At 47.5% G+C, this 20,012-nt stretch overlaps 1 protein-coding gene across 1 annotated transcript in view; it reads left to right on the top strand.

Annotated features, from left to right (window-relative positions):
- Nucleotides 1–18,703, top strand: part of RABEP1 (rabaptin, RAB GTPase binding effector protein 1) — a 106,436-nt gene extending 87,733 nt beyond the window's left edge. Inside the window, exons 12-18 of the mRNA XM_041772132.1 lie at nucleotides 2,657–2,755; nucleotides 10,874–11,014; nucleotides 13,818–14,007; nucleotides 14,564–14,619; nucleotides 16,289–16,387; nucleotides 17,127–17,243; nucleotides 17,808–18,703. Coding sequence (XP_041628066.1) covers nucleotides 2,657–2,755; nucleotides 10,874–11,014; nucleotides 13,818–14,007; nucleotides 14,564–14,619; nucleotides 16,289–16,387; nucleotides 17,127–17,243; nucleotides 17,808–17,909 — 804 coding nt within the window. The 3' untranslated portion in view covers nucleotides 17,910–18,703. The remainder of the gene's footprint in view (nucleotides 1–2,656; nucleotides 2,756–10,873; nucleotides 11,015–13,817; nucleotides 14,008–14,563; nucleotides 14,620–16,288; nucleotides 16,388–17,126; nucleotides 17,244–17,807) is intronic.
- Nucleotides 18,704–20,012: the final 1,309 nt, after the last annotated feature.

Here is a 20,012-nt window from a genome sequence, read left to right as displayed (position 1 = left end):
CCTGCACATTGTTCCTGCTTCCGTGGTTAGATGTGAATGCTGTATATATTCTGGTACACAGATGTGGTGTAATTTATCCATTCTGCAGTTGAGGGATGTTTGGGTTGTTTCTAGTTTTTGGCTTTTGTGAACCAATACGTTTTCTTTTCTTTTCTTTTCTTTTCTTTTCTTTTCTTTTCTTTTCTTTTCTTTCTTTTTTTTTCTTTTTTACCAATACGTTTTCTAAAAACACCTTTGTATGTGTCTTTGGTGGACGTATGGTCTCATTTCTCTGGAGCATTCCTAGGAATGAGATGACAGGGTTTCTGCATAGGCTTATTTTTAGCTCTGATAGCTCGGTTTCCATTGGGCACATTGCTTCAGATATTCGTATATATTATACCATGTTGTATTTACACATTTTTTAAAGTCTCTTCTGTATTTTCCGAATTGTCTGTTTCCTTCAGATCTGTTTTATACTCACTTTCTCTTCAAATAGGTCTAATCTGTTAAGACTCATCCATTGAAATTTTTAATTTAGATAATTTATTTTTTTTAAGATTATTTATTCATTTATTTATTCATAGAGACATAGAGAGAGAGAGGCAGAGACACAGGCCGAGGGAGAAGCAGGCTCCATGCAGGGAGCCCGACGTGGGACTCGATCCCAGGTCTCCAGGATCACGCCCCAGGCTATAGGCGGCGCTAAACCGCTGCGCCACTGGGGCTGCCCTAATTTATTTTTTCTATTTATCATTTCCATTTGGTTACTTTCCATTGTTTCCAGTTCTCTGGTAGGTCTCAATTCCCTTGTATTATTAAAAAAAAAAAAAAAATATATATATATATATACACACACACATATATATGTATTTAGAGATTTTATTTATTTATTCATGAGAGACACAGAGAGAGAGAGAGAGAGAGAGGCAGAGATACAGGCAGAGGGAGAAGCAGGCTCCATGCAGGGAGCCCGATGTGGGACTCAATCCTTGGACTCCAGGATCACACCCTGGAGGGTGCGCTGAGCCACCCAGGCATCCCTCAATTCTCTTTTAAATAGATCTCTGGACAGGTCAAATATAGTTAATTTTAAAGTCTATCTCTAATAATTCACAAATCTGGATTCACTTTAGATCTGTTTGTATTGTTTTGTTTTTATTATTTCCTTTTGGTTTTATCCTGTCCTTTCTTTTGTGCATTTTTATGTGAGTGCTGAACATTGTATATTAAAATGTTGAAATGATATAAAGCCATTTTCCTGATGAAAGCTAGTGACAGGGATCCCTGGGTGGTGCAGCCGTTTGGTGCCTGCCTTTGGCCCAGGGCGCGATCCTGGAGACCCGGGATCGAATCCCACGTCGGGCTCCCGGTGCATGGAGCCTGCTTCTCCCTCTGCCTATGTCTCTGCCTCTCTCTCTTTCTCTCTGTAACTATCATAAATAAATAAAATTAAAAAAAAAAAAAGAAAGAAAGAAAGCTAGTGACAGTCCCTCCAGGCATTGAGATTATATAAAGTTGTGAAGTTCGGGTTACTTTAAAGCCTTCCCTTACCCTAGGCTGTCGCCTTGTGGGGACCCAATCCACACCATTCAGCGAGTTTCACAGGGTGCCTTTGCATCATGGCTTCTGGACTCTCATCTCTGCCACCCTGTCCTGGACGCTGGGCTTCATGGTGTCACATAGGTTTCTCTTGGAGCTGGCATGTCCTCCTTCTGACCCTTGGCTCTGTAAATCTTTTTTTGCCCTATTCTCCGGTGCCTTCAAGTAGATATCTTTCATGTTTTTGTCTGGTTTTCTTAATTCTCAATAGGAAGTTTGAGTCACATTACCTAATCTGCCACTACTGGAAGCAGAATGCTGTCAATAATTTTTTTAATGTCTGAACGAATATATTTTGATTTATATTATAATTGTTATGTACGAATCCCCAACTTTCACAGGACCTCTCTCAGAAACATTCAAACTGGGGATCCCTGGGTGGCTTAGTGGTTTTGCGCCTGCTTTCAGCCCAGGGCGTGATCCTGGAGTCCCGGGATTGAGTCCCGCATCAGGCTATTGGCATGGAGCCTGCTTCTCCCTCTGCCTTTGTCTCTGCCTCTCTCTCTCTCTCTCTCTCTCTCTCTTTGTGTGTGTGTGTGTCTGTCTGTCATGAATAAATAAATAAAATCTTAAAAAAAAAAAAAGAAACATTCAAACTAAGGGAGTTTACAGTTCAATGATGTTAGTCGTGCACTGCTTGCTTTTGAGTAAATCATCTTTGAAGACTGACATTAGTTCACAGAAGGTCCATTTATGCTTTACACTGTGTGCTTTTGTTTTGTGGACAAGAGTTTCAAAATTTTTATTGATTTTTTTTTTTAAGCTTCTTTCTTTTTTTTTTTTTTTAAAAAGCTTCTTTAAGGATAATATAAGTAGGCCTCGTGGGTTAACATCTCTGTCTTGAGGTCCACAAAGTGCTATCTGTTCATGTATAGCAGTGCGCAGCCCTAGGGATGTTTGGTGCCGCCCTGTGTGACACAAGGGGCCAAGACCCCGTAGATGCATGCATATCCGTTGAATGAGTGATGAGCTGGTTAGGTCTGGACATCACATAAGCAGGGTTGGAAGGGTTCGCATAAGAATCACCAGCTTCCTAACTATATTGTCTGTGTGTCCTTTTTTTTTTTCTTTTAAGATCTCTGCACTTGTCCTCAGAGCCCAGGCATCTGAGATCTTACTTGAAGAGTTACAACAGGGGTTTTCCCAGGCGAAAAGGGATGTTCAGGAGCAGATGGTAAGTTAACATTTAAATCAGCATTGACTGTGTTGATAGAGTCCCCTTTGTTCTGTTGGGTCTCACCCTCTTTGCTATGACCATGTCTCCCTGGCCCAGTGGTCACACTGTTCTGCTCTCTGGGGCCGAAGCAACATTTGTAAAGGACAAGCTTTTTAAGCCTGCCTCCTGAACAAAAAACACTCTTACCTTTACCTTTACTTTTCCGATTTGAGAAACTTGAACAGAATAAACTTTGGACTAATTGTTGGTCCCAAATACAAGGTGAATATTGAAATCTCTCAGAGCTCCGGCAGATGGAATGTTTGAACTGTCCTTGTACTTTCCTGAGCAGTTAATTATTGAGAGTAGCCTAATCAATGTCACAGGAATTAGGGTGACATGTGCTCCCAGGCACTGATGATCTTTGTAGATGATGGTCCTGCTGGGATGATCCTACAAGCCGCTCCTGGTCCAGCTCTGCCAGGGGTGGATGTGTGGGAAAAGGAATGGTGGGTTTTGATCTGCATCAGGTCAGTATCTGAGTGCCTTTTGAGCTGATCCTAAATAATAGTCATGGTCTCTCGAGGAGCATCTCATTCTAATCATTGACTAGAGAGTTCCATACCTTTTCCATACCTATTGACAGAGAATACAAAATGATAACCATCAGTGTAAAAATCACTGCTAAATGTTGACAGAACCAGTATTTAGCTGCCTTCACTCCACTGTCCTCTCTTATCTCTTCCCTGCTTGTTTTTCAGCCCCACCTGCCTGTACAAACACGTTCCAAGTGGACTCCCCTTAAAACCTGTGTATTGCGAGTGACGTAGAAGTATTCAGAGTAATGTTGGGGTCCTTCTTGACATGACCTTCAGAGGTTCTCATACTGAGGAAGAGAGATTCTTCTTTGCCCCTCAGACAAGAGCAGCTGTGACAGTGCCTGGGGTCTTAGTATCCTTCTAGTATTTTATTTGGAAAATTTTGATTTTGAGAGGTTATAGAGTAAGCATTCCTAAAATCTTCCTAAATCTTCTAGATTTACTAGTTGTCAGTACTTTGCCACATTTTCACACATGGCTGCTCTGGTTTCTCCATCTCTGTGCCTTTGTGTGTGTGTGTGTGTTTTCTGAGCCATTCAGAAATACGTTGCAGACATTGTGATGCTCCTAAATATTTCAGCATGTGTCTGCTGAGAACAGAGAGGTGGTTCTATACCACCACAGTGCAGTTACCACATCCCTAAAATGTGACAATGGTTCCCAAAGCCCATGATTATTTTTACAGGTGGTTTCAGGTTTTTATTCTGATTTTTTTTTTAATTTTATTTTTTATGATAGTCACACACACACACAGAGAGAGAGAGAGAGGGGCAGAGACATAGGCAGAGGGAGAAGCAGGCTCCGTGCACCGGGAGCCCGACGTGAGATTCGATCCCGGGTCTCCAGGATCGCGCCCTGGGCCAAAGGCAGGCGCCAAACTGCTGCGCCACCCAGGGATCTAGTAAGAAGTTAGCTGTAGGTCCTACTGTTGCTCCTTTGAAGGTAAAATATTATTTTTTCCCTGGTTATTTTAGGGATTGTTTTTTTTGCTTTTGTTTTCAGCAGTTTTACTGTGCTGTGCCTAGGTGTATTTTTTATTCATATTTTTCCTGTTTGAGGTTCTCACAGGGTTTCTTGGATATCTGAATTGATATCTTACATCATAATTGGAATAATCTCAGCCATTATGTGTATCTTTTAATAACTTGCTTTTATTGAGATATTACATATAGCCAAGTGCATAAATCTCAAGTGTAGAGCTTGGTGAATTTTAACACATGGAAAGTTTACTAGGTGATCATCATCTGGATCAAGATACAAAGCTTTCTGATATACTTGTGGTCCTTCATACTAACTAAACACCAGAGCTGCCTGCACAGAGGGTTGGCAGGGTTCTGACTTGAACACTGTTTAGTATTGCTCATTCTTGAACTTCATGCAAATGGAATCCTATTGTTCAGAGCCTTGCACAGCCAGTCTGTTTGATTATTACGTCTGAGGCTCCTGCACATTGTTCCTGCTTCCGTGGTTAGATGTGAATGCTGTATATATTCTGGTACACAGATGTGGTGTAATTTATCCATTCTGCAGTTGAGGGATGTTTGGGTTGTTTCTAGTTTTTGGCTTTTGTGAACCAATACGTTTTCTTTTCTTTTCTTTTCTTTTCTTTTCTTTTCTTTTCTTTTCTTTTCTTTCTTTTTTTTTCTTTTTTACCAATACGTTTTCTAAAAACACCTTTGTATGTGTCTTTGGTGGACGTATGGTCTCATTTCTCTGGAGCATTCCTAGGAATGAGATGACAGGGTTTCTGCATAGGCTTATTTTTAGCTCTGATAGCTCGGTTTCCATTGGGCACATTGCTTCAGATATTCGTATATATTATACCATGTTGTATTTACACATTTTTTAAAGTCTCTTCTGTATTTTCCGAATTGTCTGTTTCCTTCAGATCTGTTTTATACTCACTTTCTCTTCAAATAGGTCTAATCTGTTAAGACTCATCCATTGAAATTTTTAATTTAGATAATTTATTTTTTTTAAGATTATTTATTCATTTATTTATTCATAGAGACATAGAGAGAGAGAGGCAGAGACACAGGCCGAGGGAGAAGCAGGCTCCATGCAGGGAGCCCGACGTGGGACTCGATCCCAGGTCTCCAGGATCACGCCCCAGGCTATAGGCGGCGCTAAACCGCTGCGCCACTGGGGCTGCCCTAATTTATTTTTTCTATTTATCATTTCCATTTGGTTACTTTCCATTGTTTCCAGTTCTCTGGTAGGTCTCAATTCCCTTGTATTATTAAAAAAAAAAAAAAAATATATATATATATATACACACACACATATATATGTATTTAGAGATTTTATTTATTTATTCATGAGAGACACACAGAGAGAGAGAGAGAGAGAGGCAGAGATACAGGCAGAGGGAGAAGCAGGCTCCATGCAGGGAGCCCGATGTGGGACTCAATCCTTGGACTCCAGGATCACACCCTGGAGGGTGCGCTGAGCCACCCAGGCATCCCTCAATTCTCTTTTAAATAGATCTCTGGACAGGTCAAATATAGTTAATTTTAAAGTCTATCTCTAATAATTCACAAATCTGGATTCACTTTAGATCTGTTTGTATTGTTTTGTTTTTATTATTTCCTTTTGGTTTTATCCTGTCCTTTCTTTTGTGCATTTTTATGTGAGTGCTGAACATTGTATATTAAAATGTTGAAATGATATAAAGCCATTTTCCTGATGAAAGCTAGTGACAGGGATCCCTGGGTGGTGCAGCCGTTTGGTGCCTGCCTTTGGCCCAGGGCGCGATCCTGGAGACCCGGGATCGAATCCCACGTCGGGCTCCCGGTGCATGGAGCCTGCTTCTCCCTCTGCCTATGTCTCTGCCTCTCTCTCTTTCTCTCTGTAACTATCATAAATAAATAAAATTAAAAAAAAAAAAAGAAAGAAAGAAAGCTAGTGACAGTCCCTCCAGGCATTGAGATTATATAAAGTTGTGAAGTTCGGGTTACTTTAAAGCCTTCCCTTACCCTAGGCTGTCGCCTTGTGGGGACCCAATCCACACCATTCAGCGAGTTTCACAGGGTGCCTTTGCATCATGGCTTCTGGACTCTCATCTCTGCCACCCTGTCCTGGACGCTGGGCTTCATGGTGTCACATAGGTTTCTCTTGGAGCTGGCATGTCCTCCTTCTGACCCTTGGCTCTGTAAATCTTTTTTTGCCCTATTCTCCGGTGCCTTCAAGTAGATATCTTTCATGTTTTTGTCTGGTTTTCTTAATTCTCAATAGGAAGTTTGAGTCACATTACCTAATCTGCCACTACTGGAAGCAGAATGCTGTCAATAATTTTTTTAATGTCTGAACGAATATATTTTGATTTATATTATAATTGTTATGTACGAATCCCCAACTTTCACAGGACCTCTCTCAGAAACATTCAAACTGGGGATCCCTGGGTGGCTTAGTGGTTTTGCGCCTGCTTTCAGCCCAGGGCGTGATCCTGGAGTCCCGGGATTGAGTCCCGCATCAGGCTATTGGCATGGAGCCTGCTTCTCCCTCTGCCTTTGTCTCTGCCTCTCTCTCTCTCTCTCTCTCTCTCTCTTTGTGTGTGTGTGTGTCTGTCTGTCATGAATAAATAAATAAAATCTTAAAAAAAAAAAAAGAAACATTCAAACTAAGGGAGTTTACAGTTCAATGATGTTAGTCGTGCACTGCTTGCTTTTGAGTAAATCATCTTTGAAGACTGACATTAGTTCACAGAAGGTCCATTTATGCTTTACACTGTGTGCTTTTGTTTTGTGGACAAGAGTTTCAAAATTTTTATTGATTTTTTTTTTTAAGCTTCTTTCTTTTTTTTTTTTTTTAAAAAGCTTCTTTAAGGATAATATAAGTAGGCCTCGTGGGTTAACATCTCTGTCTTGAGGTCCACAAAGTGCTATCTGTTCATGTATAGCAGTGCGCAGCCCTAGGGATGTTTGGTGCCGCCCTGTGTGACACAAGGGGCCAAGACCCCGTAGATGCATGCATATCCGTTGAATGAGTGATGAGCTGGTTAGGTCTGGACATCACATAAGCAGGGTTGGAAGGGTTCGCATAAGAATCACCAGCTTCCTAACTATATTGTCTGTGTGTCCTTTTTTTTTTTCTTTTAAGATCTCTGCACTTGTCCTCAGAGCCCAGGCATCTGAGATCTTACTTGAAGAGTTACAACAGGGGTTTTCCCAGGCGAAAAGGGATGTTCAGGAGCAGATGGTAAGTTAACATTTAAATCAGCATTGACTGTGTTGATAGAGTCCCCTTTGTTCTGTTGGGTCTCACCCTCTTTGCTATGACCATGTCTCCCTGGCCCAGTGGTCACACTGTTCTGCTCTCTGGGGCCGAAGCAACATTTGTAAAGGACAAGCTTTTTAAGCCTGCCTCCTGAACAAAAAACACTCTTACCTTTACCTTTACTTTTCCGATTTGAGAAACTTGAACAGAATAAACTTTGGACTAATTGTTGGTCCCAAATACAAGGTGAATATTGAAATCTCTCAGAGCTCCGGCAGATGGAATGTTTGAACTGTCCTTGTACTTTCCTGAGCAGTTAATTATTGAGAGTAGCCTAATCAATGTCACAGGAATTAGGGTGACATGTGCTCCCAGGCACTGATGATCTTTGTAGATGATGGTCCTGCTGGGATGATCCTACAAGCCGCTCCTGGTCCAGCTCTGCCAGGGGTGGATGTGTGGGAAAAGGAATGGTGGGTTTTGATCTGCATCAGGTCAGTATCTGAGTGCCTTTTGAGCTGATCCTAAATAATAGTCATGGTCTCTCGAGGAGCATCTCATTCTAATCATTGACTAGAGAGTTCCATACCTTTTCCATACCTATTGACAGAGAATACAAAATGATAACCATCAGTGTAAAAATCACTGCTAAATGTTGACAGAACCAGTATTTAGCTGCCTTCACTCCACTGTCCTCTCTTATCTCTTCCCTGCTTGTTTTTCAGCCCCACCTGCCTGTACAAACACGTTCCAAGTGGACTCCCCTTAAAACCTGTGTATTGCGAGTGACGTAGAAGTATTCAGAGTAATGTTGGGGTCCTTCTTGACATGACCTTCAGAGGTTCTCATACTGAGGAAGAGAGATTCTTCTTTGCCCCTCAGACAAGAGCAGCTGTGACAGTGCCTGGGGTCTTAGTATCCTTCTAGTATTTTATTTGGAAAATTTTGATTTTGAGAGGTTATAGAGTAAGCATTCCTAAAATCTTCCTAAATCTTCTAGATTTACTAGTTGTCAGTACTTTGCCACATTTTCACACATGGCTGCTCTGGTTTCTCCATCTCTGTGCCTTTGTGTGTGTGTGTGTGTTTTCTGAGCCATTCAGAAATACGTTGCAGACATTGTGATGCTCCTAAATATTTCAGCATGTGTCTGCTGAGAACAGAGAGGTGGTTCTATACCACCACAGTGCAGTTACCACATCCCTAAAATGTGACAATGGTTCCCAAAGCCCATGATTATTTTTACAGGTGGTTTCAGGTTTTTATTCTGATTTTTTTTTTAATTTTATTTTTTATGATAGTCACACACACACACAGAGAGAGAGAGAGAGAGGGGCAGAGACATAGGCAGAGGGAGAAGCAGGCTCCGTGCACCGGGAGCCCGACGTGAGATTCGATCCCGGGTCTCCAGGATCGCGCCCTGGGCCAAAGGCAGGCGCCAAACTGCTGCGCCACCCAGGGATCCCTTATTCTGATTTTTTGATGGAGGAACCCATAAAAGGTCACACATTGTTGTTTCTGTCTTGTCACTTAGTCTCTTTTAATCTAGAACAGTTGCGCCCCCCCCTTTTTTTTGTCTTCTGTGACATTAGCATTTTTGAAGAGCTCCGACCAACTGCCTCATAGAATCTTGTCTGATTATTCCCATGTGATTAGATTCAGGTTAGATGAATAGGCCAAGAACATCATGGAAATGATGAGTCAGCGGGAGTTTGGGACAGCAGGGGCATGTTGTGAGGGGCGGGTCCACTGTTGGTGGTCTTCAGTATGGTCCCTTGGTCAAGGTGGGAACAAGAGTTACAGAGTGACCATGTTAGTATTGCTACCAATGGCAAAACTGTTAAGTGAGGTTCAGCGTTTCTTTGTAGCTCTTTTTGCTCTTAGAATGTATCCCAGCTAAAGATTCACAGTCTGCACAGTGTTCAAAAGTTACTTCAATTAACTGTTTCCTTTGTGGTTATCTGTTTGCTCCATTTGTTCTGTTTGTATTACATTTTCGGGTTTTCCTTTTTCTTCTTTGATTTATTATTATTTTTTGAACATGCAACATGGTTCATAAGTCAAAACTGTAAAAATGTGTAAATGTTCAGATCTCTTCCATTCTCTATCCGTTTCACCCTCTTCCTAGCCCCTCCTGTATATGGTTTTATTTTTGATTTATCCTTCTGTTTTTCTCGTTGCAAAAGTAAGTAACTATATACATTTTATTTTTCCCCTTTTTCATGTCTTAGAGAAGTGGGATGCTGATATTTTGTTGTAAATGGGTTAAAAGTGAGCGTAAAACAATTGATTCTGGCCTGAAGATAAGTAAGAGCCAGCAAAATTGGCCAAACTTTACATGTGACCTTGTGTGCCTGCCAGTAGCCTATTTGTCCTTTAGAATGCAGTGATCACCTTCTCTAGGAAATGTCCTTGAGCCTCTCCCCTCGGAGCCTCTGTCCTTTTACCTCGCTGTACCCATTCCCTGTCCTAGCACCTGCACTTCTGCTGGGCAGTTGTGGGTTTACTGAGCTCTCCCTCCTCTGCAATGTGAGCGTCTCAAGGGCAGATCTCAGTCCTATATCTCTGTATCCTCGTATGCAGCAAAATGCCTCCTATAGAGTAGCAGCTGTTAAATAAACATTGGAGGAGTGAATAATCTATACTTATATATACATTTAAGTTAAATGAGTGTTAGAAATTAGCAGAAATCAAATACTTTCGTAGAATTTTATCATTATACTCAGATTAGCCAGAATAACTTTTATATTGATTAAAATTCCCATTAAATACCTAAAATTACATTGCACATCAGCCTGCAGCGGTAGGAGCCTGTCCCATCTTCAGAGTGAGCTGCTCAAGTGTCCTGTACTTCCTAAGCATAGGTCCTCCTGATGACTTCCAGTATTTGGGGTCCACAGGCCATTCAGTGATCCTCAGCTGGTTGTTATATACATAGTCCACATACATACACATTTGTGTAATGAGGAGGAAGACCATGCTCTTTTGTTCTCCCTGCTTCTGTTGAATGCATGCTATGAGGAGGTAACATGTGCTCCATTTGATTTAAGTGCTGGCTGTGTAGCCACTGGAGATACTGGTCCATTGCTAGTGCAGGGATATCGTTGGTGGAAACCATGGAAGATGGGCTCCAAGGCTGCTGCTTGCCTGTCTGTTCGAGTAGAAGACTGCAAATAGGAATATCTCTGGCAGCTTCTTGTAGGTCTTACAGAGCTTTATTACATATCCTCCATCCTCAGCCCTCATTTGGTTTGACCTTATTTTTCTCAGCAGATAGGATTTACCTTTCTGGCTGTGATGAGTATATCTGTTTCTATTTCAGGCAGTGCTGATGCAGTCCCGGGAGCAGGTTTCAGAAGAGCTGGCAAGGTTACAGAAAGATAATGACAGTCTGCAGGGAAAGCACAGCTTGCATGTGTCATTACAGCAAGCAGAAGACTTCATCCTCCCAGACACTGTGGAGGTAACTGGGCTTCCACATGATCGAAAATGCAAACAAATATGTTTTCTGAAATGGCTGCCAACCAGTTCTTTTTTGAAACAGGCTTTATTGAGATATAATTCACATACCAAATAATTCACCCTTTTATTTTTTTTAATTTATTTTTAAAGATTTTATTTATTTATTCATGAGAGAGAGAGTGTGGCAGAGACACAGGCAGAGGGAGAAGCAGACTCCATGAAGGGAGCCCAACGTGGGACTCGATCCTGGGTCTCCAGGATCAGGCCCTGGGCCGAAGGCGTCACTAAACCGCTGAGCCACCCGGGCCGCTCTAATTCGCCTTTTTAAAGTGTACAATTCAGTGTTTTTTAGATATTCTCTGATGTGACCACAATTTCAGGACACTGTTTATCACCTCAGCAGGAAGCCCCTTCCCTGTCATTCTCCCCACTACCCCCAGCCCTAAGCAGCTGCTTAACCTATTTTCTTTCCATAGATTGCCCTACTGTGGACTTCTGTGGGACTAGAATCCTACAATTTGTGTTTTTTTGTGTCTGGCTTCTTCCACACGGCATACTGTTGTCAGGGTTCATCTATGCTGTCAAGCAGGCATCAGGCTACCTGTTCCTTCTTGTGACCACCAACACTTCACGGCATGGACGTTTTGTGTATCCATTTGTCTGTTGTTAGGCATTTGGGCTGTCTCCGTGTGTGGCCTGCTGTGAATAATGTGCTGCAAACATTCCTGTACGCTTTTTGGTTTATTTCTCTAGAGGAATAACCTCGGAGTGGGTCGTGGGGTCCTGTGGGAATGCCACGGTGATTATGGGAGGATTTCTCCTGTCCCTACTGTTCTATTCCAGACCTCCTAGTGGGTGCGAAGCAGCATCTTGTGGTTCTCATTCGCACTCTGCTGGGCACTCAGCTGATGATACTGAGTGTCTTCCCATGTGTTTATTGCCCATCTATCTGTGTTCCTCGAGAGGTGTCTAGTCACATCTTTTGCTCATCTCTAAATTGGATTATTTTTTATTGTGGAATTCTGTGGCTCTGTATATAGTCTAGATCTAAGTCCCTCACCAGACAATTTGCAGATCCTTTGCTCCATTCCATGGATTATCTTGTTCACTTCCTGATGGTGCCCTTGGAAGCACAAAAGCTCTGAGCTTTGAGAGTTCAGTTTGTTTTTCCTCCTGTAGCTCATGTGTTCAGTGTCCTGAGAATCCTTTGGTGGATCGGTCTATAAATTACTCTTGCAGGAGCAGACTGAGAACATGCTGGAAGTGAAATGTGTGAAGGAGTTCCCAGGCTGGTTGCTTGCGATACTTGTTTTTCTGGGTCACGCTTGAAAGGGTAAATGGCACTCACTTAACTTTTATGACACTTTGGGTTACTTCTGTTCCTTTCTCATTGGGTGAGTCTGGGCTGTGAAACCACACGCTTCCCTGAGACGTTCACAACCATCTCCATCCAGGTACTAACTGGGCCTGAGTTCAGACGGGCTGTACACATCTCTCCTTGACCCTCCCGACACTCAGGCTGCTCCATTGTCAAGTCCTTCATCAGCAAACCATATCTTAGGCTACACCCAAGTATACTGTTAACAGTATAGGCAAGGAAGACACTTCTTAGGGCAGTTTTCAAAACAAAATAGAAAGATGTTACTGGTGAAATCTTTAGTTTCAGGGTTTTTTTTAAAAAGAAATAATATTTTAAAATTGACATTACAGAAATTGTTTTATGAAACAATGTTTCATAATGATCCAGTGTTTCCTTGATCCTACTCTGCAGATTCAACCTTTACAATTTGGAACTCATTCTTTTTTTTTTCCTGTATATGTATCAACATTGCTATTGGTTTTCGTTTTGATGTACTCATGGGGCCACCTTGCCAACCTAGCCACAGCGCCCTATCCCTGCCCTAACCCTGTGTGTCCATGGAGGTTGCTGGCACTTTCTGTGGCTGATCTTGGCAGAGTTTGGGGCCCTGTCTCCTTGCACTCCCAGTACCATCCCCCTCTGATGAGTGGTTCTTTTTGGGCGGAGGATTCTTTTCCATGCTCTCTAGACTTTTCCACACTTTGTGGAATGCTTGAGGAATGTCACCCGTCCAGCCTGTGAGGCCTGGCTCTTAGACCCGCTCTAGGAGTACATCTTAGGCTTTTCTTACCACAGTTTTTTCATTATTCTCTTTTCTGCTATTCCTGATTTTACATACATCTGGTAGTTATCTAAGAATCCCAGCGTTTACCTTAGAGTTGCTTTAGGATATAATTGAATTGTTTTAAAGAATATAGCTAAAATTTAGGGAAATAATAAAATAAGGCTTAAACTGAATTTATTCTAGAAAAACAGGTGGTCATGGTGGAAAGTTCTTTGCCTCACTGCCTCTAGTAGGTTGTGGCTGACGTTCAGCAAGTGCGTGTGTTTGAGTCCATGTGTGAGCAAATGCACTTGGTCCTCATGTTCCACACCTGCTTCTGCCTTCCAACCTTCTGGGTCCTCACCCCTAGTTCCCCCCAGATGTACCCAGCTGATCCTGGGGCCTGGAAGCCATCCATGGTGATTCCCTCCCTGCAAGTTACTTAACGTTTTTATTTTTCTGCTTATGAGCCAGTTTTGACGGAGAGACCTGCTGTCCACAGTGCACATTTTTGGCCTCAGATGTCTTATTTCTACACCATGCTGAACATTAGGGCAGGGACCCCCAGGGAGTTGGCACCGTGTTGGTTTCTGAACTGTGTAAAACAACAGGTGCGAATCTGGGGGCTTCCATGGTCTCTCCCCACCACACACTGAGCGAGCACTTGTTCCTTGGCTGCAGGCACTGCGGGAGCTGGTCCTCAAATACCGAGAGAGCATCGTGCATGTGCGGACGGCGGCAGAGCACATAGAGGAGAAGCTGAAGGCAGAGATACTGTTCCTCAAAGAGCAGATCCAGGCAGAACAGTGCTTAAAAGAGAACCTTGAAGAGACCCTGCAGCTGGAGATAGAGAACTGCAAGGAGGAGCTGGGTGAGGACACGGGCCCTGCTGGGGGGCGGTGGTGGGGAACCAGGCGGGGGGTGGGTGCAGGGGGACAGGGGTACGTGGGGGTATGCCCACGGGGGGTATGTACGTGGGGGCCAGAAGGTGGGCAGGCTCGGATGGGAAACAGTGCTGCCAGGGCTGAGAATGTGGAAGACAGAAAATGGGTAGAGGAGGTACAGAAAACAGTGAGGGGTGTTCAGGTGTTCTGATACATCCAGAGTAAATTGATTTAATTGGGACTCAAAAACCACAAAAATCCCCTATTTCAGAGAGAGCAGCCGGCCGCCTTCTTGGCAGAGCCCTGCAGTGTCACCAGAGCCTTGCTGGTTCCCCACCCCAGGGTCACACAGGGTGCAGACACTTCCCTGGGGCACCGTGCCCTAGGGGTAAGGGGAGGGGTTCCTGAGGAGGTGCATGTCGCGCTGTGCCTCACTGAGCTCAGTGCTTTCACTGTTTGAGGTGGAGCTTGTGGTAGAAAAGGGCATAAACAAAACAGGTGCAAAATAATCAGTAAGTGCTGACACTTCTCTTTTCCTTCTAGCTTCCATTTCTAGTCTAAAAGCGGAACTAGAGAGAATAAAAGTAGAAAAAGGACAGGTGAGTCCCACGACGTTCACATTCATTGCATCCATGGCGATGGGTGCAGGTGAGTGTCCCGCTCTTCGAGAGCTTCTGCCCAGTACCAGGGCAGCACGTTTGCTGGGCCTGCTCCGTGCACAGGGAAGCCCATGCTGGGGGACACTGAGGCCACGGGACAGGCAAGCAGGGTCACGGCATGTAGGTGCTTACGTGACCAGAGCAGAGCACAGTCCCTGACAGATAGGAGGGGGCATTTGTAGCTGCCGGTCATCTTCACACACCTACCTCTGGTAGCAGACCCCATTCAATTCACCGAGCCCGTGACACCTCCCGCCCCCCACGCTCCCTTCCTTCCTAGGCTTGTGGCCACACCTCAGCCCGTACCTGCCCACAGCCCACCATCTTCCCAGACCTTGTCCCATAGGCTTAGCTGCCCGAGCGCCTCGTTCACACCTGCCTTTCTCAGTGTCCATGGCCTCCCCATGGCTCAGCTGTCTTTCCTTCCACGCTGCTTGCCTCCACATGGTCTCCACCGACAGCTGCAGCCTCCACTCCCTGCCTGTCTCAGCCTGTCCCAGGCTGCCAACAGGCCTGGCTGAGCAGCACCGTGTGTCCCTCTGTGTGCCCAATGGCCTCGGGTGCTGTCCACCTGCTCTCCCCTCCACCTGCCCCTTGCCCTCCACTGTGACAGCCTTTTGCCCACCATCTGCCCTACCACCTTCAGTGTCCCAGCCCCTCGATGGCCCTCTCACCTTCACTCCTGGCCCACTCATGCTCCTTCACAGAAGGGTCTTCCGTTGCCGATCTCTCCATCTTCTCCAGGGATCCTTGGTTTTTCCCTCACAGTCTCGGGCCTGGAACCCTTACCTCCTGATCTCTTTTCTGCAAACACGCTTGTTGTCCCCGGTTGGACAGCACATCCTCCCTTCCCGGCAGGGGCTCTGGGAACCGTGTAGGCCCTCTGCAGCCCAGTGCGGTCTGGCTCCTGTGCTGTTGGGGCTGCACGGGCAGAAATCAGCTTTGGAGCGTGTCCCATCTTGTGCACACGATGCTGTGTGGGCTCAGACCTCAGTGCTCACCCCACTCCCTGCCCCAGCCTGACGTCTTTCTCTGCCTCTGAAGCATGCCCGGTTCTCTCAGCATTATAGGGCTGCCAATGTGACTGTGTTGCTGTCTGCTGGTCCCCCACATCCCCCTCACCCCCCACGGTCCCCACCGCTTCCAGGGTGGAGCCTGTGTTCCCAGCCCGCTCAGGGCTCTTCTGCCTCGTCCTGCAGGGCCTGGTGCAGTGGGATTCACCCCGGTTCTGAGTGCGTTTTCCCACCTGCCACCCGCTCCCCTCCTGAGGTTCTTCCCACCCTCTCCCCTTATCACCCTCCTCCTTCCCCTGGAAAATGTTTCTGTTCAGGGTCAGTGTCATGGCAGCTTTTCTGGAAGAATTAAATGCTGCTTCTCCACATTCACACGCTGTCAGTTATGCACATGTTTATGTTCTGCCTTCCCCGTCCCCAGGCCTTAGGACCTAGAGGACCTGATGTCTGATGGAAGGAAGAGGAGGTCTTGAAGCGTAAACAGCAGGCTCGGTGAAAGGGTGGGGAGAGCATGGTCAGGGCCTGGGCCCCCCGAGGGCGGGGCTACTTCTTCTCCAGGCCACAGGCACCTGCTCAGCTTGGCTTCCCTTCCACAGCTGGAGACCACACTCCGAGAGAAGTCTCAGCAGCTCGAGGGCCTCCAGGAGATGAGAATCACTCTGGAAGAACAGTTAAAGAAGGAGGCTGCTGCTAAGGTGATGTTTGTGTTGGTGATTTCATGATGTAGTGCCACAAACCTGGGGTCACTTGTTGCTTGTTGACGGTGGCAGCTTGGAGCTGTGCCCTGAGGGCTGGCAGGGCTGGCCGCTTGCAGAGGGAAAAGGACCTTGTGATTCGGGTCGCCGGCTCTGGGGCCTGGCCCTCCAGGCTTATGGGCACACTTGGTACCATCCTCCCAGGCCCGTCCATGTGACCATCTCCCAGGGACGCACTGCTGGAGATCAGTCCAGCTAGGCTCCAAGTGCACGAGGCCAACTGTGGGGTGGGGGTCCTAGGTTGGGGCTCCGACCCCGAAAGATGAAAACACCGCGTACTGTCTCTTAAGGCTCCCGCGTGGTCCCATTGACATGCTTGTCTGCAGGGCAGACTGGAGGTCGTGGGGGTCGCCTGGGGCACGCGCGTGCGCCCTTTTCCCCACAGATGCTAGATGGTGCTGGCTCCCAAAGTGTGTGTCCCTGTTACTGTGCAACCTCTGATCCCAGCAGCTGCCTTTTGCTAACGGTGGTCCCCAGGCTACTGGGGGGAGGAGGGCACTGGGGCAGCTTTGGCATTTCGGCCATTTTAGGAGGACTTCAGACTGCGCAGTCGGCCCCGGGGGCTGCTGGGTTCCCTGCGGCTCTCCTCCTGGAGGCAGACCTCAGGTTCCTCGATCCCCAAAGTGATACATATGTACGGCTCCTTGGCATTGATCCTCTTTCAAAACTTGTATCGTAGGTGAGTGTGGAACAGCTGATGTTTGAAGAGAAGAACAAAGCTCAGAGGCTGCAGACAGAGCTGGACGTCAGCGAGCAAGTCCAGAGAGACTTCGTCAAGCTCTCTCAGACCCTTCAGGTGAGGACTGGGCACCTGGGCCTGCTGCAGCCTCATGGCCGGCCGGTCTACCCCCCCGCCCCACCCCCAGGCCATCGATGAGGGAAGGCAAGTCCCAGCTGTTGATGTGAGGCCCTGGCTGGCCAGGCAACACTTACAGGGGTTCCTCTGTGTCCTGAAGCCCTGGAACCCCATTCCCTCTGTGGAGTGCCCTGTGTCCCTGCTCCTCACACCTCACCCCTGCCATCCAGGCTGTCCTCCCTATGGAGCCTCCCCTGGGTCCCTAAGTCTGGCTGTGGTGCTCCTGGGCCTGCCACCTGGGTGCACTCGATGGACGTCAATGGGGTCAGGATGAGGCGCTGAACTCTGATGCTTGAGGTGGTTTCCTGACTTAGCTGTGGGGTCGGGGGTCAGGGGTCATCCACCCAGGGTCCCAGCTCTGACCCTGGGCCTGCAGCACAGCAGCCCTGGGAGGTGCCTGGTCTGGGGTGGGGGGTGGCTCACGGGCCCCTTCCCCGTGAAACCAGAGTAAAGTCGGGGACCCCAGGTCGGGGGCACAGGCCATGATTCGGTGTTGCTCCCTAGGTGCAGCTGGAGCGGATCCGGCAGGCGGGCTCCCTGGAGCGGGTGCGGGCCATCCTGAATGACACCAAGCTAACGGACATCAACCAGCTCCCTGAGACATGACCCCGTGCAGGACGCTGGCCTGCACTCTGGGTTTTTAACTCCTCTTAGAGCAACATTAATTATTATTTAACTCTTAACTGAAGACGTCACAGAGGAAGCCTGGAGCGATGCTTGCTTCTGGTGGGAGAAGCACGTGTAGCACGGGGCAGCCCAGCCAGGGGGACGTGTGCAGAAGGACTTTCCCACGGGGACACTGATGGCCAATGCTGGACTCCGCTGAGGTGGGGTCTGCCGGGTAACGGACAAAGTGCTGCTTTATCCAATGTTTTCCTGCCTTTCGAGCAACAGCCCAATTGTGTTTGGAATGACAGTTTCTGTTCCTAGATGTTGGGAGAGAGCCTTTCCCTTTCTGTTTTCTGGAGTCAGCGGTGACCATGTTGGGCCAGCAGAAGGTGTCGTGTGCTGTACGAGTATTTTATATTAAAATATGAAGTCTGAGAGCAGGCGGCTGGCTAGGGACCCCGATGCTCGGCTCAGTGCGTCTGTCTTACCATTTTCCGTCGGGTTGGAGGCCCTTCCTTACGCCTAGACTCACCCGTCCAGGAGCTGAATGAATTGTGAGATGGGGGGTGGGGTGGGGGGGGCTTTGGTGGAAGCAGAGGTTACAGGACAAGCACAAGAGACTGCATGGAAGCACTTTTTCTGCCTCCCCCACCCCCCGGAGGTGTTCTGTGGCCCACACGTACCAGGGTGAAGCTGAACGGGCACGTCTACTCTTTTGAAAACTGTTTCAGTTTAGTTATTGGATCAGTGGAAAAGATAGTATTAATAAAACAAGCTATGTCTGACATCTAGAATAAACTCACAGACCTGCTCATTTCCACCTTTGGTCTGTGGGCCTGGGTGCCTTGTTTCCGAAGGGTCCAGGGCAGTAACGGGGAGGATGAGGCCTGGGAGGCTGGGACCTGGGTGTGGGGTGGGGACTGCCCTGTGTGGGCCTTGGGGCAACCCCGTCAGGTTGGCACCAGGCTGCGGAGCTGTGAGCTCAGGCCCCTCCCCGTTCCCACGACCTGAGCAAGGGTGTCAGCTGCAAGCTCCCCTGTGTTGGGAAGCCCAGGGACATGGCTGGTGCTCACCCGCCACCTCACAGGGTTGTCCGCAGAGCAGATACGGGAGCTCCTTGCGCAGGTGGCCCCAGGGCCGCACTGCGGGCTGTGAGGAGGAGCCACATGCAGGAAGTAGCCTCTGGCTCAGCCTTGGCACCTCAGTCCGGGCCTTGCGGCCCTGTGGGAGGGGCTGGCCTGCAGACACCCCCGCCAGCTCCCCCAGGACATGAGCACGGCTGCACGTCACTCCGTGGGGCCTGTCGTAGTTTTCATCCAGGAGCACGAAGAGCAGATGCTAACCACAGAACCGGTGCTCTAGGCCCACCATGCGAGAAGCACACAGAGGGGTTTTAAACCAGATAGTGTTACTTGGTTTAGGGAGAGGATCCGGTCACCATGTCACTGGGATTTGTATTAATTCCAACAAATGATACCTTTCGGGACGACTAGCCCCAGGCGCTTCAGGCCACCGTAGTGCCAGCACATCCAGGGTGAGTGCTCGCCTTCTGGGTGGAGCTCCCGGGGATGCTATGCCGACACCCCACACCCCATCCTCTCCCTGCGACGGTGCCGGGGCTGGAAGACGGTGATGGGAACCAACTGCGCACAGGTGCACATAGGCTTCCTGGGGTCGAACTGTGGTGACGCTCCCCTCAGGGGGGAGCACTTCAGGGCTTTAGGCGTGATGGGAGGGGGCCCCGGGGTGGAGGGAAGAAGTGTCCCTGTGCTCACATACTGTCTGGAGGCACATGGTGCACATCTGACACACCCTGTCACTCAGGGCCTCCTTCCCGGTCCATCTTCCTGAGGCCCTACCTTCCCCATGCACGCTGGCGGGCGCGAGACACAACTGGACACCAAGGCTGAACCTGTGCCTGCAGATGTCACGGCACAGCCGGCGCCAGTCAAGCAGGGCCAGGGGCGAGTATGCATCTAAGCATGTGTTAAGTGGTTGCTGCCTCCCTTGTTGCGGGGCCACCTCTCACTCCTAGGGTCGGTCTGCTGCAGCCCCGCACCTGGCGCTGCCCCCGGGAAATGCAGTGGTCGCTGTTGCTGG

The sequence above is a fragment of the Vulpes lagopus genome, chromosome 10, assembly GCF_018345385.1.
Source record: "Vulpes lagopus strain Blue_001 chromosome 10, ASM1834538v1, whole genome shotgun sequence".
Lineage (NCBI taxonomy): Eukaryota > Metazoa > Chordata > Mammalia > Carnivora > Canidae > Vulpes > Vulpes lagopus.
The sequence above is the reverse complement of the archived record's forward strand: the minus strand, read 5'-3'. Positions and strand labels throughout refer to the sequence as shown.